Source organism: Stenella coeruleoalba (genome assembly GCF_951394435.1).
Source record: "Stenella coeruleoalba genome assembly, chromosome: 1".
NCBI lineage: Eukaryota > Metazoa > Chordata > Mammalia > Artiodactyla > Delphinidae > Stenella > Stenella coeruleoalba.
Window position 1 is genome coordinate 66,939,889 of NC_137169.1, and position 26,274 is coordinate 66,966,162.

At 39.4% G+C, this 26,274-nt stretch overlaps 1 protein-coding gene across 1 annotated transcript in view; it reads right to left on the minus strand.

The window, feature by feature from the left end:
* Window positions 1-15,371: 15,371 nt before the first annotated feature.
* PIGK (phosphatidylinositol glycan anchor biosynthesis class K) overlaps window positions 15,372-26,274 on the minus strand; it is a 132,766-nt gene continuing 121,863 nt past the window's right edge. The window contains exon 11 of the mRNA XM_079940517.1: window positions 15,372-17,432. Within this exon, the coding sequence (XP_079796643.1) occupies window positions 17,316-17,432 (117 nt within the window). The 3' untranslated portion in view covers window positions 15,372-17,315. The remainder of the gene's footprint in view (window positions 17,433-26,274) is intronic.

Sequence of the window (26,274 nt, forward strand, 5' to 3'; positions counted from 1 at the left end):
TGCTCTCCTCCATGGCTCCAAAGCTTCCCCCCTGCCCACCCCCTGTCTCCACCAGTGAAGGGGCTTCCTAGTGTGTGGAAACTTTTCCTCCTTCACAGCTCCCTCCCAGAGGTGCAGGTCCCATCTCTATTCTTTTGTCTCTGTTTTTTCTTTTTTCTTTTGCCCTACCCAGGTACGTGGGGAGTTTCTTGCCTTTTGGGAAGTCTGAGGTCTTCTGCCAGTGTTCAGTAGGTGTTCTGTAGGAGTTATTCCACATGTAGATGTATTTTTGATGTATTTGTGGGGAGGAAGGTGATCTCCACGTCTTACTCTTCTGCCATCTTGAAGGTCCGATCTCTATTACGCTTAAATGACATACTTTAGAAGTTCCATTGGTGAAGATTTATTTGTAAGGAAATAATATCAGATTAACATGCTTGAAAATGTCTTTATCTCATCCTTGCTTTTCTGGATACACAATTCTAAGTTAAAAGTGATTTTCTCTCACTTCTTTGAAGATACTGTTCAATTGTCTCCTGATTTATATTGCCATTGAAAAGTCTTCTGTTTTTCACTTTATTCTGTTGTATGGTCTCTGGCTGCTTATTCAGTCTTGTTTATGTTTTTGTGGTTGTGAAGTTTTATTATAATATGTCTAGATACAGATTTTCTTTATTTTGCTAGATATACAAGTTCCTTCCTACATGTATAGATCGACATCTTTTATCAATTCTGGAAAATGATTAGTCATTTTCTCTTCACCTATTGCCTCTCCTGCATTCCCTCTAGTCTCCTTTTTTGGACTTGGGTTAGATACATAACAGATCATATATTTTATTCTCTGTGCTCTTAATCATTCTTTCACATTTTTCATCTCCTTGTCTTTATATGCCACATTCTAATTAAGTTCTTCATTTCCAGTGTCCGATTTGTTAATATTCTCTTATCTTGTCTAATCTGTGATTTAATCCAGACCATCTGACCAATTCAGAGCAAATACTTGGGCCCAAACCCATATTTCTGTTCATATACTTTTGGGGGAACATTCCTATGTAGACTCCTTATCAAGCATGTATCTGTATAATCTATACAAAATCCCAAAATACCCAAGGAAGTATGCCAGCATTAGGGAGATTCAACAGAAATAACAAACAAGACCTTGAATATTTGAATTATCAGAATCAAAATATAAAATAATTATATATGGAATTTTTAAAAATTGTAATGGATTTTAAAATGGGCAAGTTGTCATAGGACAAACTACAATAGCATCTTCCTATAATCCTGTATGCCAAACCATTTCAACCTCAGGGGAAGAAACAATTAACCTAAATAAAGAACTTAACATTTATCTATGTTAAATTTAATCTGACTGGTGTCAGCCTATCAAGACCATTTTAATTTTGTCATCTTGTACACATTTAATCTCTTATTGCCTGTGCTAAGTGTAAAATTGATAAGCATATTAGTCAGGAGATGGTTTTCCGGCAAGGCTTCCCTGTAGGATAGATAAGAGAAAGCTGCCAATATGGATAGAACTGACCTGCCTGGTGTTTGTAACTTCAATCCAGCACATATTTCACCACTGTTTTACAAGCGGAAGCCTTTAACAAACATGTTGCTAAAATAGAAACAGTGCCTGTATCATCCCCCCCTGGCTAAACCTAAAAACAAATCAAGTTGGCACCTGGTGACCCCTGTATTCCCTCTCTTAAGTTCTTGCTTCAAAGAATTTTCAAAGTTCTTTTCTGTGACTCTTGGCTGATTTACAGCGTAACCCTTCCCTGCAGTGTTCTGCTCTGGTTTTCAGCTTCCTTTTTTCCTTGTGTCACAAACACATCCTTCCACCTCTTGGACCCACATGTCTGCTTCCTTCCTTCCCTGGATTTCAAGAGAGATATGAGGATCTGGCTTGGCATCTTTAATAAGGGATCGAATGAAACAAGATTTTGGGAAGGGTTACCTTGATTTTCTTTATGCCTTACCTTTTCACTATCACTTCTTACCCTTCTTTGAGGTAGTAACATGGTGTGTTTTGACAGATGCCAAATTGTCTATCCAGCTAAGCCCTCCATGAGACTAGAGCTTTCTGTTCTGCATCAAATAAGAGGTCTACAAGGGGAAGCAACTCCAGCCGGGCTCACCCACAGGGTGAGAGAAGTTCGTAGACAGTTCACTGTCTACGACAAGGGATATGCTCCCACAATGTGCCAGATTGGGACCTCAGTCCTCAGAAGTCTTCAGATTCCTATGGAGTATTTTCAGCACAGACAGCACTGTCAATAGCAACAGGTAGCACTGAGGAGGCAGGACTAAAGGTAAAATCTAAAGGTAAGTAGACAGAAGTGAGCATGGACAAAAAGGAAGAACTCTACAAGAAGTCTGGAAATAAAACTAGAAACATAGATTTCAGTGAAATTACTGCCAGCCTTGAGTTCCAAGCTGGAAGTGTGACTTGGTGATGTTAGCAGTGTATCACTGAAGTTTAAGCATGGAAGTTATGTGAGTAAAGCAATGCTTTATGGGGTTCAAGGAATGCTAAAAATGTTTTCTTCTGCTGAGAATTATTTTTTAAAGAAAAACATCAAAATAACTTTAAGTATCAGTGTTTCAATTTCTACAAGATTACTCCTTGTTTTCAAAATAATTGTAAGTGGCTATAATGTAAAGAGAAATGAATCTTGTTTGCCTTATTTTAGTAAAAATAAACCTGTACTCTTAACACCAGATAGTCTTTCATTTTAGATTAACCATCACCATGTTATGCCAAATGTGTGTGTTGGTGTGTGTGTGTGCAGATTATTCTGTCTGTCTATCTATAACTGGCTTCTTCTTCAAGCAAGTGTCAAAACTGTTGGGCTGACATAAAAATGAGTGAAATAATGCCATTTTCAGCAACATAGATGGATCTAGAGATTATCATACTAAGTAAGAGAGAGAAAGACAAATATCATATGATATCACTTATATGTGGAACCAAAAAGAAAGATACAAATGAACTTATTGACAAAACAGAAATAGACCCACGGACATAGAAAACAAACTTATGGGTACCAAAGGAGAAAGGAGGGGGGTGGGATAAATTAGAAGTTTGGGATTAACATATACACACTGCTATATATAAAATAGATAAGGAACAAGGACCTACTGTATAGCACAGGGAACTATACTCAAAATCTTGTAATATCCTATAATGGAAAAGAATCTGAAAAAGAATAGAATCACTTTTCTGTACACATGAAATTAATAAAACATTGTAAATCAACTATACTTCAATTAAAAAAAACAACAACACTGTTGGACTGATTCTGGCAAGTGAAGTAAAGAAGTGACTTAGCTGAGGGCAGAAAGGGGAGCTCCGGTTCTCCAACCTGATTCAACTCCAAAAGGACAGTCATTGCAAGCAGACAGCGGGCAGTGGCTGTATGCCCTCATGGCGCAAAAGGCCTGCAAGCCAGGACTGTTCGAAAGCCCATCCTCTACTCCCTTCCCAGCTGTGTGCCTCTCTACCACTTTGTTAAAACCTCCATTTTCTGTAAAACTGGGGCTCCTCTTATTGTATCTATTATACAGTGTTGTAGTAAGAACTAAATAAGAATATATGAAAGGCTCCTGTCCATGATAACTCAGTCCCAGCATGGCAGGGAGGTGCTCTGAAACTGCTCTAAGAGAAATGGGTACATATTTCTGTAGACACCCATGAGGTCAAAGTTGTTATGGCCTCCTCCACATTAGAACACCTCCCTGCCCGACTGAGTGCTTACCACTCAGTGCTTTTCCTCTCCTGCCCATCTTCTCCTGCTGCTAGTCTTTTAAGACTCGTCACATGTTGCCTCTGATGGAGCATTTCTTGATCTCACCATGTGGAGCTGACCTCTTCTCCCACTGTATTCTGCATAGATGTGTCTCCCTGTATTGGTTAAATATCTCACTTCTCACACTAGACTGGAGCCTCCTCAGGTTCAGGACTAGCTGGAACTCATCTCCGTATCTCCAGCATCTATCACGATGCTTGGGTCCAAGCAGAGGTGCTTGGGAAAGGAATGGAGAGAGGGTAAGAGAAATGATTTCAGTCAACATGAAGAGGCTGCTGTCCTGCTCATAATCCATGGGTGGTAAAACATGCACATATGTGATGCAGATACAAGACAGCTGGACCCAAGGTTCTATGGGATAGGGAGGAGAGGAACTCTGTTCGGAAGGTCCCAGGGAGGTCTCTAGAGCCTGTCTGGTGAGTTAGAAATATCTTTGTTCTGTCTTGTTTATTGCAAAGTAGTTTAACCATTTGATGGGATAGACATGTGTATTGAGTTATATAAGCACTGGCTTATTTTTTCCACCGAAGGGTAGTTTCTTCCCTTTAGAAAAGTAAAGTTTTCAGGAATTATTTGATCTTTATTTGAAGCCAATTAAATGTTAAAGGATGTCTCCCTCCTTTGCATAAGTCAACAGAACTGAAAGTTCATTTCAGGTTAGGAGATAAAGGAGCACAGAGCTTTTGCATCAGTTCCTCTGTCTCCACGCTCACTGCTCTGTGTTCACGTTCATTTAGCTCTTGCCTGGACCGCCCTGGCCTTCCAGGGTTGCCTTTCTCCCATTCATTCTGCCAGTGCAAGATAAGTCTCATAAAGTACTCATCTCGCTCAGAACCTTCTGAATTCTGACTAGCTTGCCAGATTTAATCCTCATTCCGTAGCCTGGATTCAGAACCCACTGTCTGCCTCCTCCCTCACAGCTCCTCCACGTGTGTCCTGAAGCTCCAGCTACCTCAGGTGACTTAGGGTGTCTCCAGGCTTCGCCCAGGCTGCTCCTTGCACCTCGAGTGCTGATCCTTCCCCTGTGCCCCCATCTGTTGACAAGCCTTCCTCACCACAACTCTTTTCCCTGTTTCCACACTGCCTTCAAAGGCTCAATGGAGCAAGCACCTGCCATTGGCAGCCCAGCTTCCATTTCCCTACCTGTCGGGCGAAGGTTCCCCGTATTTTCTTTGGAAAGTCAATCTCTCCACCATTAACCATCTGGTTAGCTCTATACACAGCTCCAGGGGTAGGCCCTGACTGGCTTAAACCTACTGGCGTATCCTGTCCCTCAGACACAAGAATTGGTTCAGGGATGGGAACATGACCCTATGCAGGGATACAACTCTTCCCCCCAGCTCATAATGCTTTAGAGTCTGAGACTGATAAGGCCATGTTTGCTACCACAAGAAGAATCACCTTGGGAGTGAGCCATCACAGGGGAAACAGATACGGGTGATAGATCTTAGAATGTCGTTGAGTGCGGGATCAAGCTGCGCCTGAAGACAAATCTCTCCTGGACATTGTTATGTAAATACTGATAAATTCTATTTTCTATTTTAGCGTATTTGTGTTGGATTTTTTGTCCTTTTCAAAAAATTTGTATTCGACCTATGCTCTCAATTCATGATACCTTCTAGAAGCTCTCCTGGAGCTCTCTTCACCTGGCTCCCCATCCCCAACTGTAAATAAATGAGACCGAATAAAGACATTTCTAACTTACCAGACAGGCTTCAAGACTGAGGCTATGTCATTCACACAATGTAAAGATTAGATTGGCACCAGGGAGCAGTAAAGTGCATTGTCAGTGCAAGGATGTTTGTAATAATTCTACCACCTGTGAGGCATTTTCCTTGGCTGGGGTTCTCCACACTCTCATTGAGTCCGCTTGGCAGGAAGCTTGGAGATGCAAATATAGCCATATATGGCTCATAAGCCATCAATAGAATAGGAAATTAATAGGTGCTTTATATGAAGAAAGAGTCAGTATCGTTTTGTAAAACTTTTCTTTCAGTTATATAGATGCACACACATGTTTGTGCATCAGATCACAGCGTGAAATCTTTCTTAGTGCAGATAGAAGCAAAATATTTTTGAAAACCATTGATCTGGCTCCCAGCTGAGACAATTCTATAATACAGAATACAAAAAAATAAAGATAATAGTGTATGACATTAGAGAGGGTACATATTCTGTAAAACTTTTTAGTCATATAAACACATATATGCGTAGTCACAATATGACATGTATTCTTACTGTGGGTGGTAGCCCAAAAGTTTGAAATCCACTGGTTTGCTTTCTAACTGAGGCCAGAAATACTATAAAACAGTACAATTGTCTGACCTGCAGCCAGCAATGTGAAGGGAAGAAAGGAGGGTCCATGATTACCTCAGCACTGAGAGCTATGTAGGTGGGAAATATATTTGTTGAATGATTGCTTGGCTTCGAGGCAACAGATCAGAGAGCCAAACCGACAACAGGGCTGGCCAAGCCAGGGGTGTGTATCTTTCTAACCTGTTTCGATGCCCAACTCTTCAAGAGACTCAATTAAAAGCCATGTAGACACAGGAGCCAGGAGGAGCCTTGGAGAAAGGCTCAATCTTCTGAACTGCTTGCTACCTTTAGCTTTCAGTCTAAAGGAACCCCAAGGGATGCTCTACAAAGAACCTGACCTTGGGAATCAAAGTTACAGACACAATCTACTGGATTTTGTGGCTGCTTGAGTATCTGCAAAATAACGATAACAAAAGGCAGGTGTCTCTTAAAAGCAGGTAATTTGCTTTAAAAAAAGAAAGTTTGCTCTTCTCATGTTCTAAATTGTTCATCTCTTGTCTTCTATATTTATTTTCAGTTGGTTTTGTTCTCTAAATACTTAGCACTTAGAGAATGTTATATTCCTTTGACTAGTTTTAGCTTTATTTTAAACTTTTAAAATAAATTGTTTCAGCTACCTGGCTTACTCTTTATATTCCATTTAATTCTCCCCTCCATTGTTTTCACTTTAAAACACGTTTCCTTTTTCTACTTTAACTTTATTCACAACTATATCCTTGAAATTCTAAGGTTCTGATTTTAACATCTAAAATTTTAATTCTTTGATTTCATTTTCCCTAGTTAGACTTTGTAATTTCTGAGCTTCTGGTTTTGTGTTTTAACCTGTTTAATGTATAATGTATATTCCTTTTATTTGGTTTCTCATATTTCAGCCTCAATTTTTCACCTTTGGTTTTATTGATTTATAAGTGTATTTCCTTATTTGTAATTTTAATTATTCTGTTCCTTGTATAATGTGCATTTATCAGGCTGACAAGTGACAGAAATGCAAAGCTGACTCTTAACCACTGTGCTATTCAGCCTTATTAATCTGTGAGCACTTTAATAACCAAACAAGAATATTTCCTGCAGCAGTCTGCCTCTAACATGCTTTATTCTCTTCTGATCCATCTCCTTTCCTGGCAGGGTTACAAGAAATCCTGTTGCCTGAATCTTTTCATTTCCTGTACTCATTACAAGGGGCAAGGAGAAGCTGCCTAGAGCCGGAAGAATCCAGCGTTTTTAAAACAAAGTCAACGAGACCCTCGCTGAATGGCTTCCGCGTGTCTGATAGGTCTGTGCATCTCCTGGGCCAGATCTGGCTGCCAGACTGTCAGAAGGAGTTATTCCTTCCATCTGTTAACCCTCAGTGGAAGTTCAGATTTAGGGGGAGGTGTAAGAAGGGGCTCCAACCCTTTGTCCATCTCTCTGGGAGGGAGGAGGACTTTCCCTTGAACGCAGAGGCATAATCTGAACAATCTGAATGACTGTGGCCAAGAATTTCACCACTTAGTGCCATCTGCTTTCTGTGAGGAGGTATATCAGTCAAAGTGCAATCAGAAGACAGGAATCACATAGTAATTTGATCAAGGCATTTGAGCAAGGGGGAATTTGCTAGTGAGAGAGAAAGAGAACGCTAAAGAATAGAGGAATGGCTGGTATCAGGAGCGGCCTCCACACCTCAGGTTGAGGCAGAGGACCCAAGGGAGAAGCCACCCCTCCCAGGACTGAGATCCAGACATTGTTGGAGAGGGTGCAGCAGGGCTCATTGGATGGTGGAGACGTTCACTGAGGTTTTGTCTCAGTGGAACTTGCTGGAAAGCTGCTCTCTGGACTGCTAGGGAAAGCTATCCTCACAGAGGAGCCTCACCTTCGAATTTACTGAAAACTCCCCTCAAAGGGTGTGGGGAAAGTTGTCCAGAGGAGGTGACCTTGCCAGCAGCACCCATGATGGAGATGCCCAAGGAGGTACACTATGGAAAGGTGCCCTCCATAGGTGCCCCACTGCAAAGCAGCCAGAGGCAGCTTGCCTGGGGCAGCAGCTCATGCGGAGGTGCTTTGCTGGCTACCCTCTGCTATGAAGCTGCCCACAGGAAGGTGCTCTGTGCTGCCAACCACTGGGCACTGCAGGAAACACATGTGTGCTGGTGAATGTGCACGCACGCGCGCGCGCGCACACACACACACACACACACACACACACACACACACACACTGCAGGAGACCTATGGGAGACACACACTGCAGGAGACCTATGGGAGGATTACACCAGGAACAGGAAGAGAAGCTCCTTCTTCTTGCCATGCCTCCCCAGCACCCTCTACTGACAAAATTTAGCATCGTGTTCACTATAATGGGGAAATTAGTCTTAAAGGGTTCAGCTGAGACAATGAATTGGTAATTGGAACAGTACAGTCCTTTGCCTGGTCAGCTCCTGCATTCACTCTTCCACACATGTGAGCTCTGTACAACGACACAACTCTATATTTCCATCTAACAGGATGTTGTTATTCTTCTTACAAGTGAAGAAATTCTCACTCTTCACCAAAATAAGGAGATACACAGCCCCAGCTGTTGCTGTGTGCACTGCTGGCTACATTAATTACTCCTCAAATTCCATCACAGTCCCATTGAATATTTTCTTACCTAAAGATTATATTGTAAGGTTAAGTCCCTCCAACGTGCATAAAAGTGGGGGAAAAGAGAGAGAAGAGAGAGAAATAGCATACACACACAAACATGTAACAGGCAGAGAAAATACACAAAACTACTACATTTCAGCAGTTGGCCATGGGCCATAGTTGATACCTATGGCTTCCTACCTTCCCCTACCTATTGCATACTTCCCTTGCTCTCGGCCAGAAGCTGAGATGGTCAGTTCATTATCTGGTGGAGTGACCCAAACCTTCATTCAGAAGAGTGAGTCCTCAATCATCCTGCCTTTTTATGATTGTTTTGGGTTTCCATTAACCTTTGCTATTGGTCATGGAACTAGTAAGAGGCACCCTAGAAAATCCTCTTGCCACATAGTTGTTCTTGCCTTCAGTGTAGCAGCTAGTCAACTTCCCTTTGGTAACTGGGATCAATCACTCCAGCCAGTAGAGTAACTCCTTATTTTTGGCATGTTGGTTCAGTGATATAAAGAGCCCCAAATGGCCAGGTGGCAATCCTCTCTTCAAATTCAATAGAACCACTGTTATATCCCTTGAGGAAAGTATTCTTCTCTTTGCACCTAAGACCATCATACTAGCAAAGCTCAAAGTTGCCAGGACAGGAAGCAAAGGTTCTGGAAATGTGCTGTTAGGTGTAATCGTGAGAGGAGTTGCTCACATTTCCACTCTTGTTCCCAGTTTTATGCATTCTGGCTATGGGGGAAATAATGCCATGCAATGGTCTCTGATTTAAAGTCTATAGATAGAGCTCCCTCTTTTCAGAGTGTTGTGTCCTATGGGGTATGTGGTAAGTTTGATTAATTTCATGGGCATAAGCTCACTGCCACACTTAGCTGCTGTGAAATGAGTTCCTTGATCTGACTCAATACTGTGCAGAACACCATGAGGGTGGATGAGGATTTCTGTGAGTTCATAGATGGTTGATGCTGGCGAAAGCTTTAAGAGCAGGAAATGCAAATCCATACTCAGAAGATGCATCTATTGCAGTGCAAATGAATTTCTGCCCACTTTATGATGGTCAATATAATCAACCTACTGCCAGTCAGCCGACTGGCCCCCTCCTGGGGAATGGAGGCATCAACCTGGTTACTGGCTGAGTTTTAATGAAGGTTTCTGCTACTGGTAGATTAGGCTGTCAGCTGAGGCATTAGCCAGATCAGCCTTGGTAAGGAGAAATCCAGCCTGCTGAGCCCCTGCATAGTCTCCATCCCACACAACGACTTTTCTTCATGGGCCCACTGGCAAGCACTGGAATGTCTGGCAAAAGAGGCTAACTGACACCCACAGAGCATGTCATTTCACCCACCTGATTATTAGGAGCCTCGTGTGTAGTAAATGCTGTGGTCAACATTTACATGGGCCACAGATGTCTTCACTATCTGTGCCCATCTAGAGAAGATTCAGAATATAAAATAAGAAAAAGAAAATAGAAAAGGAAGAGCCGAGCAATGAGGTGTGATGAAATATGGTAAGTTCAGTTTGGGGTACACTAAGTTTGAGATTCCTGTGTTTTCAGGTAGAAGGGAGTGCTTCTGGAACTCAAGAAAGATCCTGGGATATACAAATTTGGCTGCCCAGTGCCGTAGAGGTAATAGCGGAAACCACAGGTGGGGATGAAAAGATTCAGGGACAGTGTTAAATTTGAAGAGTGCGAGGACAGAACTCTGCAGAACATCCGGGGTGCGCTGTCAAAGAGAAGCACTTGTTGGAGACTGAAAACGAGAGACCAAGTGAAGAAAACCTGGGGAGACAGCAATACCACAAGGTAGAGGAGAAAATGTTTCTAAAACCGGGAGTAATCAACAATTATTACATATTAAGGAGAGATTAAAAAAAAGATACAGGCAGTAAAATCCCATCTGATTTTGCAAACAGATCATTGATATCAGTAAGAAAATAGTTTCAGGCGAGTGGTGGGAGCAGAAGATAGATTCACAGAAAGGTTCACAAATGAATACAAGGCAAGGAAGCCAAGTTAGAGAATGTGGCTCATTCATTCAAAATAATAAGCTACGGAATGAAGCAGAAAAGAGCTCTATATAGCATTTCTATATTAGCATTTAAAGGGGGACATAGAATTTTGAGGAGTCTTTCAGATGAGAATGCTTGAACATCTTACAAAATGTAAGGGAAAGCACTTCTATGCAAAGGGAGGTTGCAGGGCAAGAAGAAAGGTGAGTTTATGAGTAAGCAATATCCCAGAAGAAGGATGGGGTCAATAACTCAATCTCTAAGACCAAAGGGGTTGGGGTAGGAATGGAGGGGGGGGAAGAGAGGCGAATTTGTAGAGGTAGAGAAGGAAGTTGAGCTAGTTCACTTCCCCCATTTTAATTTTCAGATTACAAAGCAAAATCTTCTGACGACAGGAAAGTCTGAGTTGGTGGAACAGGACTGAAGAAAAATTACAATTCCGAAAGAGCAATAATGGGAAAAGGAGGGGAAGCAAGAGAAATCTAATCTGATTGCTCAAATTTCATTTCCTTCTTGAAGTCTTCTCTGTTCCCCTGAGAATAAATACAATATGAACAATGCATCTCTTTAGCAATTAAAGTTAGAAGTTTCTTTTTAAACCCCCATTCTATAGCTCTTACATGGCACTTGTCATTTTCTGCTCTACAGTTATTTCATCCTTTCACATGTGTCTCAAGAATTGATTTGTAATTCTTGAAAAAAGAATTCTGTTTCTTTGTAATCTCTCCTAGCATCTACTAAAGTGGGTAGGTATTAACACAGTGTTTCAGTAACTATCCCTATACAACAAACCATCCTGAACATACTGAGGTAAAAATAACAATTTTTTTCACATTATTATCTCTCATGGTTCTGGGAGTCAACCAGAACTGGGTGGCTCTCACTTGCGGGTCTCTCCCGAGGTTGCCATCAGGAATCATCTGGAGGCTCTCTCCCCCATGTGTCTGGAAGTTGATGTTGGCTATTGGCTGGGACCTTGCCAGGGTAATAGCCAAAATAAACATGCCTGGCTTCTCCAAGTGGCTTGGGTTTCCTCAGGGCATGGTGGCTGGGTTCCAAGAGAAGTATCCTGAGAAAGAGAGCCAGGCAGATGCTGTATCACCTTTTATGGCCTAGCCTTGAAGTCACGCAGTATTATTCCGCCACATTCTATTTATTAGAATTAAGTCACTAAGGCCAGCCTATATTCAGGGAAGGGGAATTTAGACTCACACTCCTGATCAAAGTCGTGTCAAAGAAACTGCAGACACTACATACAGTAAGTGCTAATTAGATGCCCATTTAAGCATTCAACATTTTGAAAAAGCCTCAGAAGGAAAAAAAAAATGAGAACGAGAGTGGTCTACAGCCTTAAAAGGTCTAATAGAGTCAAAAATAATGCTAAAGAGTGGATAACCAACAAGGACCTACTGTATAGCACAGGGAAATCTGCTCAATATTATGTAACAACCTCAATGGGAGAAGAATTTGAAAAAGAATAGATACGTGTATATGTATAACTGAATCACTTTGCTGTACACCTGAAACTAACAGAACATTGTTAATCAACTATACTCCAATATAAAATAAAAAGTTAAGAAAAAGAATGTTAAAGAGTCAATTAACCCATAAAATATGCTACCCATGGCTGTTTGTTTTACAAGTGAGTATTTGCAATCTTTTACAACCTCCTCTTTAAGAGAGAAAATTGAGCTAGTTAGTAGAAGGTGTAGATCAGCGCCTCTCCTACTTTCATGTGCGTGTGAATTACCTGGGGATCTTGTACAATGCAGATTCTGGTTCAGCAGGTCTAGGGTGGGGCCTGACATTCTGCATTTCTAGCGAGCTCCAGGGTGATGCTGCAGTTCCACAGACCACCCACTGAATAGCAAGTTAGTAGAAAGTAGTAGTAAGGGTGACTGCCTGGCTCCTGTGATCTCTCCCTTCTCTGGGAGGGACCCTACTAGACAGGAGTTTGCCACCAGAGGTCCTTATGTGCTTATAGGATTAACAAGGTTAATCAGTTCGTCCCCAAGACTTTCAGAACTGGAAATAAAGGAAGAAAGTAACTTTCCTCTCTCTTGTGATGAAGCACAGGATATCAGGCTCTGGAGTCACCAGTCACGTGAGAAAGCCAGTAAGAAAGCCAAAAGGAGACATGCAGAGAAGAATATCCAGGTGCCATGCCAGCCCCTGGTGAGGCTCACACCAGACCCCCTTCCCGCAAGTTTGTAAGATATCCTAATATTCTCCAGCAAATTCCCTTTTTTGGCCTAAATCTTTTCTAGTTGGTTTTCTATCATTTGAAACTTTAAAAGTTCTGACTAACATGGTTGGGGGAAGAGGAGGAGGTCTTCTCCTGGAAATGCAGTACCCAGTGTGACAGAAGAATAAAGAGAAATTCAGACAGGGTAATTATCCAGACATCTGGGGCCTGGGGTGAGGCTAGACTGCCCAATAATCATGCTATATTTGTTTCCAAGAGAGTGGATAAGCCATAGAGAGAAGATAATAAAAACCTAAGGCTGAGGGAAGATGGAAAAAAGCCTCAGCCTACCTAAAATGGAAAAACCGAAAAGAGAGGCAAGAGAACCTGTGGATTGAAACTGTCTGACAGCGTTGAAAGTGAAAAGAAACTGTTACCTCAAAATGACAACTGCTGAAAACCAAAGGGGACAGGAGCACCAAGGCTAATGGTTCTTTAAAGAGTAACCTGAGTGGAGGTTAAAAACAAGAGCTAGGTAGAGCCCTGCCCAGCAAAGAACAAAAGGCTGAACCTCTCCCATGTGCCAGGTATTGTATGATGTGCTTTACATTTATGACCTTATTTAATGACCCCGAAGAAAGTGACCTGCATTGCTACTGCCAGCTGTCCCTGAGATTCTAGCACAGTCAGAGCTGGTACTTCCATCATGAGAAGAGGGTCATATCATACGAGCCCGGTAAACTCTGGGTATACACATCGGGCACATCTGAAAGTCCTCTCAAGTCTCTGAGGCTGCAAGCAGCCCAAGTGGAACAAGAATGACAGTGACCACCTTTCCAAGTGTGGAGTAAACGGATTTTTAATAATGAGTTTCTTGGTCACACCTTCATCTATATCAATCCCGTTATTCAAGGGTCTACTCAGTTAATTTATAACAAATATTTCATAGCACATTTCCGAAACAGTAAAATTTTGCACTAAAAGGAAAAAGACCGGTTATTACTAAGGTGTGTTGTCCATGAACTGAAAGACTTTCACATTTACGCATCAGGTACATGAGCAGGTAAATGCACTCAGGCAGGAAATGTGACGGTGAAGTAATGGGGCTGATTCCAGAAAGTGAAATGGAGACTGATCTCATTTTACAGCCATACCTTGTGGTATGTTTATAAAATATTTCTTTCATAAGTTAAAACAGTATATCTGCTATAGATGAATTTAATTTTGGTAAAATCAATGAAAAGAAGTTCTATGTTAATGCACCATTTATTGTAAACGTTCCAGAAACACATAAGTCAAAATTTCAAATTATGATTCCCACAGTAACTGTAACTCTGCTGTACAACATACATAAGGTAAGAAATGTTATCAACATATACCATAGTAGAAAATACTCAGTAAGCAGAAACAAGCTGAGTTATGCTTGTTGTGGGAATCATCATTTTCAACTAGCTGAGGATATCTGAAAATTGAAACCATAAATGCATGCATTATTTTTTGTATTTAATTCCAATTTTTCTTGATCCAATTTAATCAGCTTTGCTTCCAAACTACATTTCCCTTTCATAAACTGTAAATGAATGTCTTTCATAATTTTAAAATCCACATCATTTGGTTTCTTTTTCTCAGGCAGGCTGCCTTTGCAGAACGGCATCATTATGCCCTGTCCCTCCCCCAAAAGGTCAGGACATGTCTGCTGGGATCCATTTATCTATATTCCTTGTCTCCCTGAAGGGACAAGGAATATAGAAGACACTGCAGGGGAGGAGAAAAAGAACACCGAAGAGAATGGGAATCACACCGAGTAGCTTAGAAAGGTAAATAAGTGGGACCCTGGCACCATTAACTTCCCCGCTGGTATCTTCCTAGGCAGAAAAAAGAAAAACAACACCACCAAATATTCACAATTTCCAAAGTGTGTAGTCATATCATTAGCTCATCTGATCCTGATCCTTACGATAACACTGTGAGAAAGGCAAAAGGAAAACACCTTTCAGTTGTTCAGCTCTTTGTGGCTCAAGGAAAATATATTTAGGATGTGCTTTTATGTTATCATTTAAAGTCTGGGCCATTTAATTACACTTACGATATTACCCAGTTAACATATGCAGAGGATTTATTTATTACTGAAGGCAGAATATACTTTATGTAAAAAGATTATGGTTATGAGCTAAACCTTTAACATATTTCAAGCTTTTTGCTTTAACTATATTCTGAAAATTCAATAATGAAACAGAAAGAAATAGTTGCCCTATGAAATTTGTCTGGAATAAAATTAATACTGTATATTATACCCAGTATTACTTTTCCCAGTTTGGTTTTAACTAAGAAGGGCACCTTCTACAATCTCTGAAGAGGAATCCTTTTACTTTCCAGTAGTCTTTACCATCAGGGTATGTTTCATTATACTCAAACTAAATGACTTTGGCTCAAGAACAATCATATTTCCTTTACTACTCTAAGTAGCTCCCGGCCACCAGAGTGTCCATGACCTTATGTAAGTGTTTACATGGTCAACCTTTTTTTGTCTCTTAGCACTACTACAATCCAGTTATTCGAATTTAAGTTTGTTTTTCCCCCTTTCTATGTACAAAAAGATGCTTCTCCATATAATCAGATAAAAATTGTCCTTCTTCTTTTATCTAGTGCAGCAATAAAAAGATCAATTAAAATGAAGATTCAGAGCTGGCAAAAAGCCTCAATGTCATTTGTTCTAATCTGAGAGAGAACACAGTTAATCCTTTGCCTGTGAAAAGCATGACCATTTTGCATATAATTAAAGGGTAATATTTTAAGTGCTAAAAGGAAAACAGAGTCTAAGGACTATTAATTTTAAGAGGTTTTATTGTAAAGGAAGGGTTGTCTTCTGAATGTTTCCTACAATTTACAAAACATATTTTCATAGTGAATAAAGATTAGCATGAAGTTCCTGGATAAAACAGATAAAATACAAAAAAGTATCCCATGGGACATGAATACTCAACTTTCACTTTTTTTTACCGCTTATATGTGAAAAAGCAATATCTGGGGCTGATAGCAAAGCACAATCTCAATACCATTTACAGTTACGAGATAGACATGAAGATGGCTGGCAAGATGAAAAAAATCAGTGATGGGGATATAAGCTCTTGCATCTTGTCAGAGACCAGAAAAGAGCTTACTGCCTTATGTGATACATCAGTCAGACACGAAGACAGGGCCACAAGCATGAATTTTTCCTACAGTCCATCCGTTTTACGGGATTGTCCCAGAAAAAGTGTAGATCCAGCCAGTGGGCAAGGTTTACCTTAAACAGAATGAAACAACATCTCTTTCAGCGTGGAAACAGAAGAGGAGGTGATCAATTCTAGAGGAGCACAGAATGCTTAGAAATGAAAAGTGATTAGGTTTGTTTCTCTTGAGCAATCAGTATGTGAAATTCCGCAAGATCTTAAATTTTCCAGATAAACTGACAGTAAATAAGGTCCTGGAGACTGTCAGTACCACAGATTAAGAAACTGATTATTCATCTCTACTTATCATTTTAGCTGCAGAATTCCAAGAATAGCTGACAAAATATTAACACATTAAAGAATGAACCAAAAGAAAATTTGGGGAACAAAGTAAGTGGTCTAATTATAGAAGAATGTTAAAAAAATTAGTGTACATTCATGAAATGGATAGTGTGCAGCCGTTCACGTGTTCTTGAAGAATATCCAAGGAGAGGGAAGGGGTTGACAACATACTGCAAGATGACAAGTAAGGTTATAAAATGGTATGTTCTATATGCTCTCTATTTTAGAAAAAAAGTATGAAAAAGACTGGGAGAACATATACAAAAATACTAACAAAAGTTTCCCTTGCTAGTGAGAATTCAATGTCTTCACATTTTTTTCTTTTCCAAATGAAAAGGGGATAAAACAAGGGGAAATTCTTATTTTCAAAAAGAGTCAGTGAGTGTATTCTGATCTCTTTGTCCCAATATTCTAATAATACAAAATGAAAAACAAATATATTTAGTGTCATTTAGCACTTGCATTAACAATTATTTCTGAGTTATAAAACCAATAGTTCTTTCAAATTTAGCTTCCTTATACCTTCTGCCAAATCACACAAGAGCAATGTATTTTTAAAAATATACTGACATGCCGCATAGCACAGGGATATCAGCTCGGTGCTTTGTGACCGCCTGGAGGGGTGGGATAGGGAGGGTGGGAGGGAGACGCAAGAGGGAAGATATATGGGAACATAAGTATATGTATAACTGATTCACTTTGTTATAAAGCAGAAACTAACACACCATTGTAAAGCAATTATACTCCAATAAAGATGTTAAAATATATATATATATATATATAGACATGAACTTTTATCCAAGGTTGTAGTCTTCCACGTAGTGTTCTTCATACATCATCGCATCTAGAAAATGAACTTCATATGCTTGATTCCATAAGTTTTGAAGAAAACCATGATAATGAGTGCCCACAATCCCAGAATAAAACCCCCAGGAGGATGCCAATCTTTCAGCTTTGGTTTCTGCAAAACAAGGATGACATTATAAATTTAACAACAGGTAAATAAGTCAACAAATAAATAAATAAATAAAGATAAAATAAATACTGATGGAAAATGGGAAATTCACAGGTTGTACTTTCAGGAGGAGTAATTTAGACAAATTAAATGTACTGTCAGCCTTCCCTATCTGCAGGTTCCACACACAGATTCAACCAAATATGGAATGAAAATATTGGGGAAAAAAATTCCAGAAAGTTCCAAAAAGCAATTTTAAATTTGACACACACCAGAAACTATTTACACAGGATTTACATTATATTTACAACTATTTACATAGCGCTTACATTGTATTAGGTATTATAAGTAATCTAGAGATGATTTAAAGTGTCTAGGGAGGACGTCTTAGGTTATATGCGAACACTACACCATTTTATATAAGGGACTTGAGCATCCACGGACTTTGGTATCTGCAGGGGTCCTGGAACCAGTCCTGGAGGACTGTATTTGGAAAGCAACAATGGTAAAGACTTGAAACAGGGTAAATATCTCAAAGTGGTTCTTACAAAGATCAGTTTCAAATGACATTTTGTTCCCTCAGAGGGGCCTTCCTTGACTACCCTATCCAACATGTCTTTTCACCCAAGTTATTCAGTAGCCTAACAGTCCTTTTCACTTTGAATTTATATAGTCATTAGTTTGTTTTACTTGTCTCTCCTATTAGAGGATGACTGTCTGTGATGGTCATCTTGTTATAGTCCTAGCACCTACCTGCCACAGTGCCTGGCATATAGGAGACACTACATTATACCGAGTAAGTTGGTGGAACAACAATGCTACCTGATTCCATTTATTCAGATATTCAACAAATATTTGGGGGGCCAGTGAGTTTGGTCATATTACTCCCTTGAGGTAGAATGCTCCTTATTCTATTCTTCCTATTCAAAGCTCACTAACTCAAATGCCAACTCCTCCAGATTTTCCTGGATGATAAATTCTTTTCTTTGAATCTGCAGCCCCTTCTACTTTTACTCCTACCTACTATTATAGTTACCTTTATCATTTATCTCCCTGAAAACTTCCAGGGACAAGGTCTGGCTGAGTCCATTTTACATGCCCTTCTCCGTTCCTTACCCTTCAACATCCAGCCAAGTGTCTTGTGTGTTTCTTTGGCCAGCAAAGAAAGGCAGACCAGTCTTCCCCATTTAGTTGTCATTTCAACAGCTACGTTATGACCCTGAAACTGAAGGTCTGTGACTATGATCTCTTTATGAGTTCTACTTCCTGAATTACTAGCCAAGATTGTAAGGACAGTTATAAGAATCCTATTTTAGAATAGACAAAAGTGAAAAGAAACTGTAATCTGAAATTTGCTTTAGTCACCATGTAAACTAGATCCCAGAAAGGCTCATAAATCTCTTAGAGGTTTCCACATCTTATACTTTGGTTTTTCCCCTACATAAGCAGGACACCTAATGCTCTTCACTCAATCCTCAAATCATCACATGGAAAGGAAGGAAGGAGGGAGGGAGGCTGTTATCATTTCTTGTCAGGATTACTGAAATAGTTTCCTAACTAGTTTCTCTTCCTCCAAGGTTCCCTCTTTTCCATCTGTCAACCATAGCGCTGCTAGACACATCTTTCTAAAATACAAATATATATCTGTATAATATATACTTGCCATACATAATGTATGCATTTAGGTAATGTTTGCCTTGAGCATATATTACTTTTGTTATTTAAGAAATTAAATAAATAATTTAAAACCAAGGCATGTTGTGGTGTGGTTCAAAGAGCATGGGATTTAGCAACATCTGCCTTGGATTCAAAGTTTAGTTTTAATGCTTAAAGCCTGCCAAGCCACTACGCCACTCTGAATTTCTGAATCTGTAAAATTAGGGCATAGTAACACATACCGCCTAGGAATGAATAAATGCGTAGTTACTGCAATGACGTAGTTTTGAAAACGTATCCTATAATTCCACGTTCCTACCTAGAAAAGTAATAATATGAAACTCAAAGTACTTTTTAGATGACTTTCATCTGTGTTTGCCAGTTATGAGGAAGAATGTTTGAAAAAAAATATGATTTTTAAAATTCTAATTTGTATAACTTTCATCAATTCAAAATTAACTTATCAAACTAACAGAAGAGAAATCCATCTTAATATTTTCATCTGGATCAATAAGCTAGAGTTTTAGGAGTTTTCAAATGCTTAATATGAACTGAACTGACAATGTTGTTTACAGTGGTTACATTCCACTCTCACTGCCATGTCTACTCTCACCCTCCACCACTCATTCCAGAAAACTCCCCAAACACCCCAAGGATTAAGCCCAATGTTTCCTCATGTTACTTTCTACTCAAGTCTACAATGGCTTCTGATCATGTGTGATGACGATGATGACAAAAGTACCTTCCCTCTAGTATCTTACAAGATGATAAGCTCAGTGGTTCTCAAACCATTTCAGATGGTTTATAAGCTCTTGGAACATTGTGCAACATTGTGAAAAATCTTAATTCCAGTAGAAAATCTATAATAATTAATATAAAACATAGTTATATTAAAGATAGGTAATGTAAGTATCATAAGCATGTGACATGAAAAAACAAGTGAGTGAACTAAACATGATTAACTATTGCTCAGTTTTTGTCCTGTTTATTTTCTACTAGTCAAACATTGGTAGTTCATACCACTACGTCTTAAACTTAGCAGTCAGAAATAGTTGCCAGAGATAAGACAACTATAGCTCCTTTAGAAGTAACTATCATTTCCTCAAAGATAAGCTATTTCGATCTGTTATTCCAAAAACTGTTTCAGAGAATTCTGGAGGCACTGCTTCCTGATCCTTCAGCCAAACATGTCCCATATTTAGACCACTGATGCCCAGGAGAGGACAAGAGAGAAAAGCAAAGTGCTAGAGCTGTGGTTTGCCAACAGCAAACTTTGAAGGCAATAATGGAGGACTAGGAAATATATGTTATTACTCCAAAATTATTATGGAGTGATGCATTTATTCATATTACAACACTGTACAAGCTAACAAAAGTAGCAAATCTCACCCTTTAAAAAACTATTATTTGTGGTTGCTATATTTTTTATTGGATATTCATTACATATATCTGATTAACAAAAAATGGAAAATGAATTATTAATTAAATACAGTTTGGACTCTTAGCTTAGCATGGCATCCACGTAGAGACCTGCCAGTGCAGCTGCTGCCATTTCTCAGGAAAGGCACAGAAAAAGGCACAGAAAGAGACAAGGGTTCACTCTACCAAAATGAATTTAACCTCTGATAAGAACCCTCAATTTCACTATCTGTAAGTCCAGAAACCAGGTCTAGAAACAAATTAATGGTGGCCCAGTTTTCTGAATAGTACACAGAGTACAAAGGATTGCTTTGCTCTGTGAAACACAGTAATTCTGTCAGCTGAGAAAGGGACTTTAGCTCTCTCCCTTTTTCTGCCTGCTGTTTAAGAGAAGCAGTGTTGCCATAGTAGAGGATGGCTTTATGAGGCAGCCAGAGTAGTGCAACTCATTCCCAACTGACCAGTGGCACACTTCTTTCTACATCCATTTAAGTACAATTCCTAGTAAAGAGCATGTGAGAAGGTAGGGTTTACTGCATCTAAGAATGGTTTACTGCATCTGAGAAGGTTCAATATCCAAATGAAAATCTCTGCAAAGAAGGGAAAATACATGAAAAATTCTTTTAATAACATATGTTAAGAAATATGGTTTTTCCACATACTTCACCTTTTTAAACTGTCCAAAAACCAGGCATACATAGCATGGTGGCAGATGATCCTAGTTTAGTTTAGCAAAACCACATTTGATGACTGGTTGCCAGTCACTGGGGAATGTCTAACAACTATTCTTCAGATGAGGATCTGAAAAGGCGTTCAAATCTAAGTAGACAGTGAGAAATGTCCACATGCTCTGTTGGCAAATACTAACAGAACTCTAACAAAAAGGGAAAAAAACACGGTGATGTCCATGAGTAAAAATACTCCCACACGTGAAGAAGAAATATCCTGAAGACAGAGAGAACATATCTCTGAATAGATTTAATAAAGAACCAAAAGATAATTTTAGAAAAATTTTATTTGACATGGACTTGAATAAAAATGCACAAGAAGCCAAAACCAAATGAATAGTATAAAGAGAAAAATAATACAAGGTACAAGGACAATAGGTTGAGATAAAAAGGGCACTGACACAATTTGTAACAGCAAAATTAAAATCTATATTGACAACAAAGATAGTGTCCGAAGCACATCTCTGAGTCCTTCATTCACCAAACTGTGGTAGACTGATGGCAAAAAAAATGGTCCCAATTCCCCATACTTCCCTGTGTCCATACCCTTTGGAATATGTTGCTTTATGGCAGCTCTCATCAAGAGGTAGACTCTATGTCCTTCCTCTGTGAATCAGCTGGCCTTGTGACTTCTTTTGGCCAACAGAATGGAACAAAAGCAACAGTGTCCTAATTCCAACGCTAGCTTCAAGAGGCTTTCTTTGCCTGCTTCTGCTCTCTCTTAGACCTCTGCTACTACCATGACAAAAAACCTAGGCAAGGATTCTGGAGGTACAGACACCATATGGAGAAGAACTCAAGTCTTCCAGTCAGCAACTAGCCAACTTCCAGAAGCAGAATCGCCTAACCAACCCAAGGTTGACCACAGACTCATGAGGGAGCCCAGCTAAGAACAGAATTGCCCAGCTAAACTCAGCTTAAATTGCCAACCTTCAGAATTATGAGCCAAATAAATGGTTGATGCTCTAAGCTACTAAGTTTTGTAGTGGTTTGTTATCCATCAAAAGCTATGGAATATATCCACTGAGGTGACAAAAGATATAGAAGGAAAAACCCTGATCCTTTATTATCATAAGAAAATAAAGTTTCCACCTACATACTTGTAGCTTCAGGTTTCTGCAACAATGGTATATATAAAAACAGTATGAAGGGCAGCTAAGCAAGTCCTTGCTGACCATGAACTTTGTTGAAGTGAGGGAGGTCTGTCAAGATAATCCCCTTGGGTCCTCCTAGAATAAGAAATCCAGCCCCATTCACTCATCTGGGCTAAATTTCACAAAGTAATGACTTCAACAAACACCTGTCACACCTGAACAGTATGTATAGCCAGACTCTGAAGAAGTCATGCTATAGTGTCTTCTAGAGGTAAATTTTGTGAATGTTCTTTGCTACCCATCCCTCACTTTAAGGGAGCTGCAGTTATGCTCACTTCTAGCTCTCTTGTAGTCTTCTTGGAAAGAGGCTGACTCCACTTGCCACCATGCTAGGAATTGCTCCCGAGGAGATAAACTGGGGGAATCTAGAGGCTAACTCACCTCGCTTTTCTCTAGCCTTTCCCCTCCAAACTACAATCTCTCTCTTTTTTTTTTTAACCCTGTTTTATTTATTTTTTAATTTATTTTAAATTTATTTTTGGCTGCGTTGGGTCTTCATTGCTGTGCGCACGCTTTCTCTAGTTGCGGCGAGCGGGGGCTACTCTTCCTTGAGGTGCGCAGGCTTCTCATTGCGGTGGCTTCTCTTGTTGTGGAGCACGGGCTCTAGGCGCGAGGGTTCAGTAGCTGTGGAGCGTGGGCTCAGTAGTTGTGGCGCATGGGCTTAGTTGCTCCGCAGCACGTGGGATCTTCCCAGTCCAGGGCTCGAACCCATGTCCCCTGCATTGGCAGGCGGATTCCTAACCACTGCACCACCAGGTAAGTCCCTGAAATCTCTATCTCAAGTTTAGTTCCTTTCCTTTTGAAGTTAGTTAGCAATTAGTATTAATTAGATGTTGCCCCCCCACCCAACCCTCTGCTAGAGAAATGAATATCTCCCAGAATCTTGATGTATCTTACACATGGTAAATTTGCAAAGCAATTAATCTAATCTAGGATAACTAAAGATGATTTATTTTTAACTATAATTTTATTTTCAATAGAAAGTTGACCACTGTTTTTTTTTGTGATAAAAATACTCACTATTAATATTATTAGTTAATATCACTCTGTAACTTCCAGCCAATCCAGATATAACTTCATGGAAGAAGTAAATTTTCACATTTGCAGATTTTATAATTAGATACAAACAAACTCTACAAATCAACTCATAATTATTGAGAATAAAGAGTTCAGATTTAAGATAAATATAAAAAAAAATACCCTTCCAATGTGCCAGTAAAAATGAATCGGGGGCTTCCCTGGTGGCGCAGTGGTTGAGAGTCCGCCTGCCGATGCAGGGGACACGGGTTCGTGCCCTGGTCCGGGAAGATCCCACATGCCGCAGAGTGGCTGGGCCCGTGAGCCATGACTGCTGAGCCTGCGCGTCCAGAGCCTGTGCTCCGCAACGGGAGAGGCCACAACAGTAAGAGGCCCCCGTACCGCCAAAAAAAAAGAATCGGAAAACAGAAGAGAAAAAAATTCAATTCACAACAGCAGTAAAAAACATAAAATATCCAGGAATACCCACAGTACAAGATGTATGGTAAAAATCTGCATTACTCTATAGAGGGGTAAACAGTCCCAAATATCAAAAAGGATATGATAAAGCTAATCTATAATGCTGTTCTGATGCAAAATAGAAAAGATCAATGAAACAGAACAGAGAGTAGGCAATCAGCCCAGTATCCACGAATTTGGTATATTATAAAAGAACTATCACAAATCAATGGGCAAGGAAATATTCTTACTGGTGCTCTAGCAATGGATTAACATTAAAAAAGAATCAGTTTTGTTTCTAACCCAACACTATAAATCAAAATACACTTCACATGGTTAAGAATTAGATGTAAAAATATTAGATGTAAAAAAAAAAATTTAATTACTTTTGTAAACTGGCACCCAGTTTACATCACAATGGTAGCTACTTTAATGGTACCAGTGGAGAGCAGTTACAAAGGAGCTCATTGTGGAGAGCAGAACACATGAGTCAAAGGGCCTGCAAGCTAAGGGACTGTCAGGTGGGTGGCTACTCAGGAAGGACTTCTTGGATGAGCTGGCCCTTGAACAAGGTGTCATATCTGAGTTGATGGAGAGGAGGAGACAACACCCAAACAGTGGCACATGGAGCAAAGTCACAGTTATGAGAAAAGCCAGGCAGTGGGAAGAGTGATGCTCCAGCCTAGCTAGCAGGGGGAAGGTGACAGAAGGAGATCTGCATCCGCTTTGTTCACTGCCAAACCCCCTGGCGCTTAGGGAACACTGATGAAAGAAACGATGCAGTTTGGGAATAGCAAGCATCAGGGCCGGGAGGTTCACTCTGTGAATGTCCAGTTGCATGCTGGGATTTGAGACAATGCGATGCCTCTGGGAGTTTACCCAGCAACCACCCACAGGTGAATATGGTAAAAGGAGATCAAATGTAGGAGAATCTACACAGTAAAGGGATTTATAAGTCTAAAAGCAATAAATAGAAATAAAAAGAAAAGGTGGAGAGATTTTTAAAAGAACTTTTTGAAAGATCTGTATTTTACAAAGTGTATAAATCAAATTAAAAGGCAAATACATGGGAAAATATGACAGAAAGGGGAATAAATTCAGTACTTGAAGATCTCCCAAAAATCAGTAAAAGACACATGGATATATCAACAAATGTTACAGGGAAATGGAAATTCTCACAAAATAATAATTACAGATGGCTAATAAACACTTGAAAAAATACAATTTTTTGATCATAAAAACAAGTTAAAAGTAATATATTAACTATTTCTTCCTCTTTCGGAAGAGCGCAGGCTCCAGACGCACAGGCTCAGCGGCCATGGCTCACGGGCCTAGCCACTCCACGGCATGTGGGATCCTCCCGGACCAGGGCACGAACCCGTGTCCCCTGCATCGGCAGGCGGACTCTCAACCACTGTGCCACCAGGGAAGCCCTCTTCCTCTTTTTAAAACTAAACTAGTTAATGTTAATAAGAATGGTCAACTTTTCAGTGAAAGTAATCTATTTACATGTTCAGAAGTCTTTGAAATGTTCATATTTTTTCATTCCTAGAATCTGTTACAGTCCTAGCTAGAATCTATAGTAAGGAATTCAGAAATGCTGACAAAGGTTTTGCACAAAGATTTTCTTATCACTGTTATTTACATAATAAAAACAGGAAACTATATAATGAGAAATACTGTACATCCACATAATTAGTCATCAAAAATGTTTTCAATTTTAATGATTTGGAAAGATGCTTATACTGTAATAAGAAAATAAAAGATGAAAATTGAGTATGAAATATGATCTTTATTTCTATAGCAATATTCAAAGAAAGGAAATATGCTAAAGTCTGAATAGTGTTTCTCTGAGGGAAGGAGGATTAGAGGTAGTTTCAAACTCTTCTCTATACTTATCTATACTTTTGAAGATATTTTCTACAATGGACATGTATTTATTTAATTATTTTTATGGGGTAAGGGGAATATAGAGGAAAAACTTTTATTAAAAGAGTCCACCTAGAAGAATCTTCATATATTCATCTTTTACAAATTAGGAGATGTTCTGCAATGATACCGTTTAGTACTTGATATCCTACTTTAAGAAAAAGTAATGTGAATAGCATGACAGCAACATAATATAATAAAATGCTTTTTCAGTATGTATTTAATGATATTCCTAGAGAAGAACAATACTGCCAGTTTTAAAACAACTATAGGTAATATTTTAGGTATTCTACAATGATTTTACTTAAAATCAAATGAAATATTGGTATAATTACTGCATTTTGTAGTACAGCTGCATTTGAGGTAAGTTCTTATTAAAGTATAGCTTATAACTTCATTTGTGTCCATATTAGAGCTTCTCATAAAATGACTAATTTTATGTAGTTAAGGTACTCTACTGACTGCTATTAAATACACTCTTCTTTT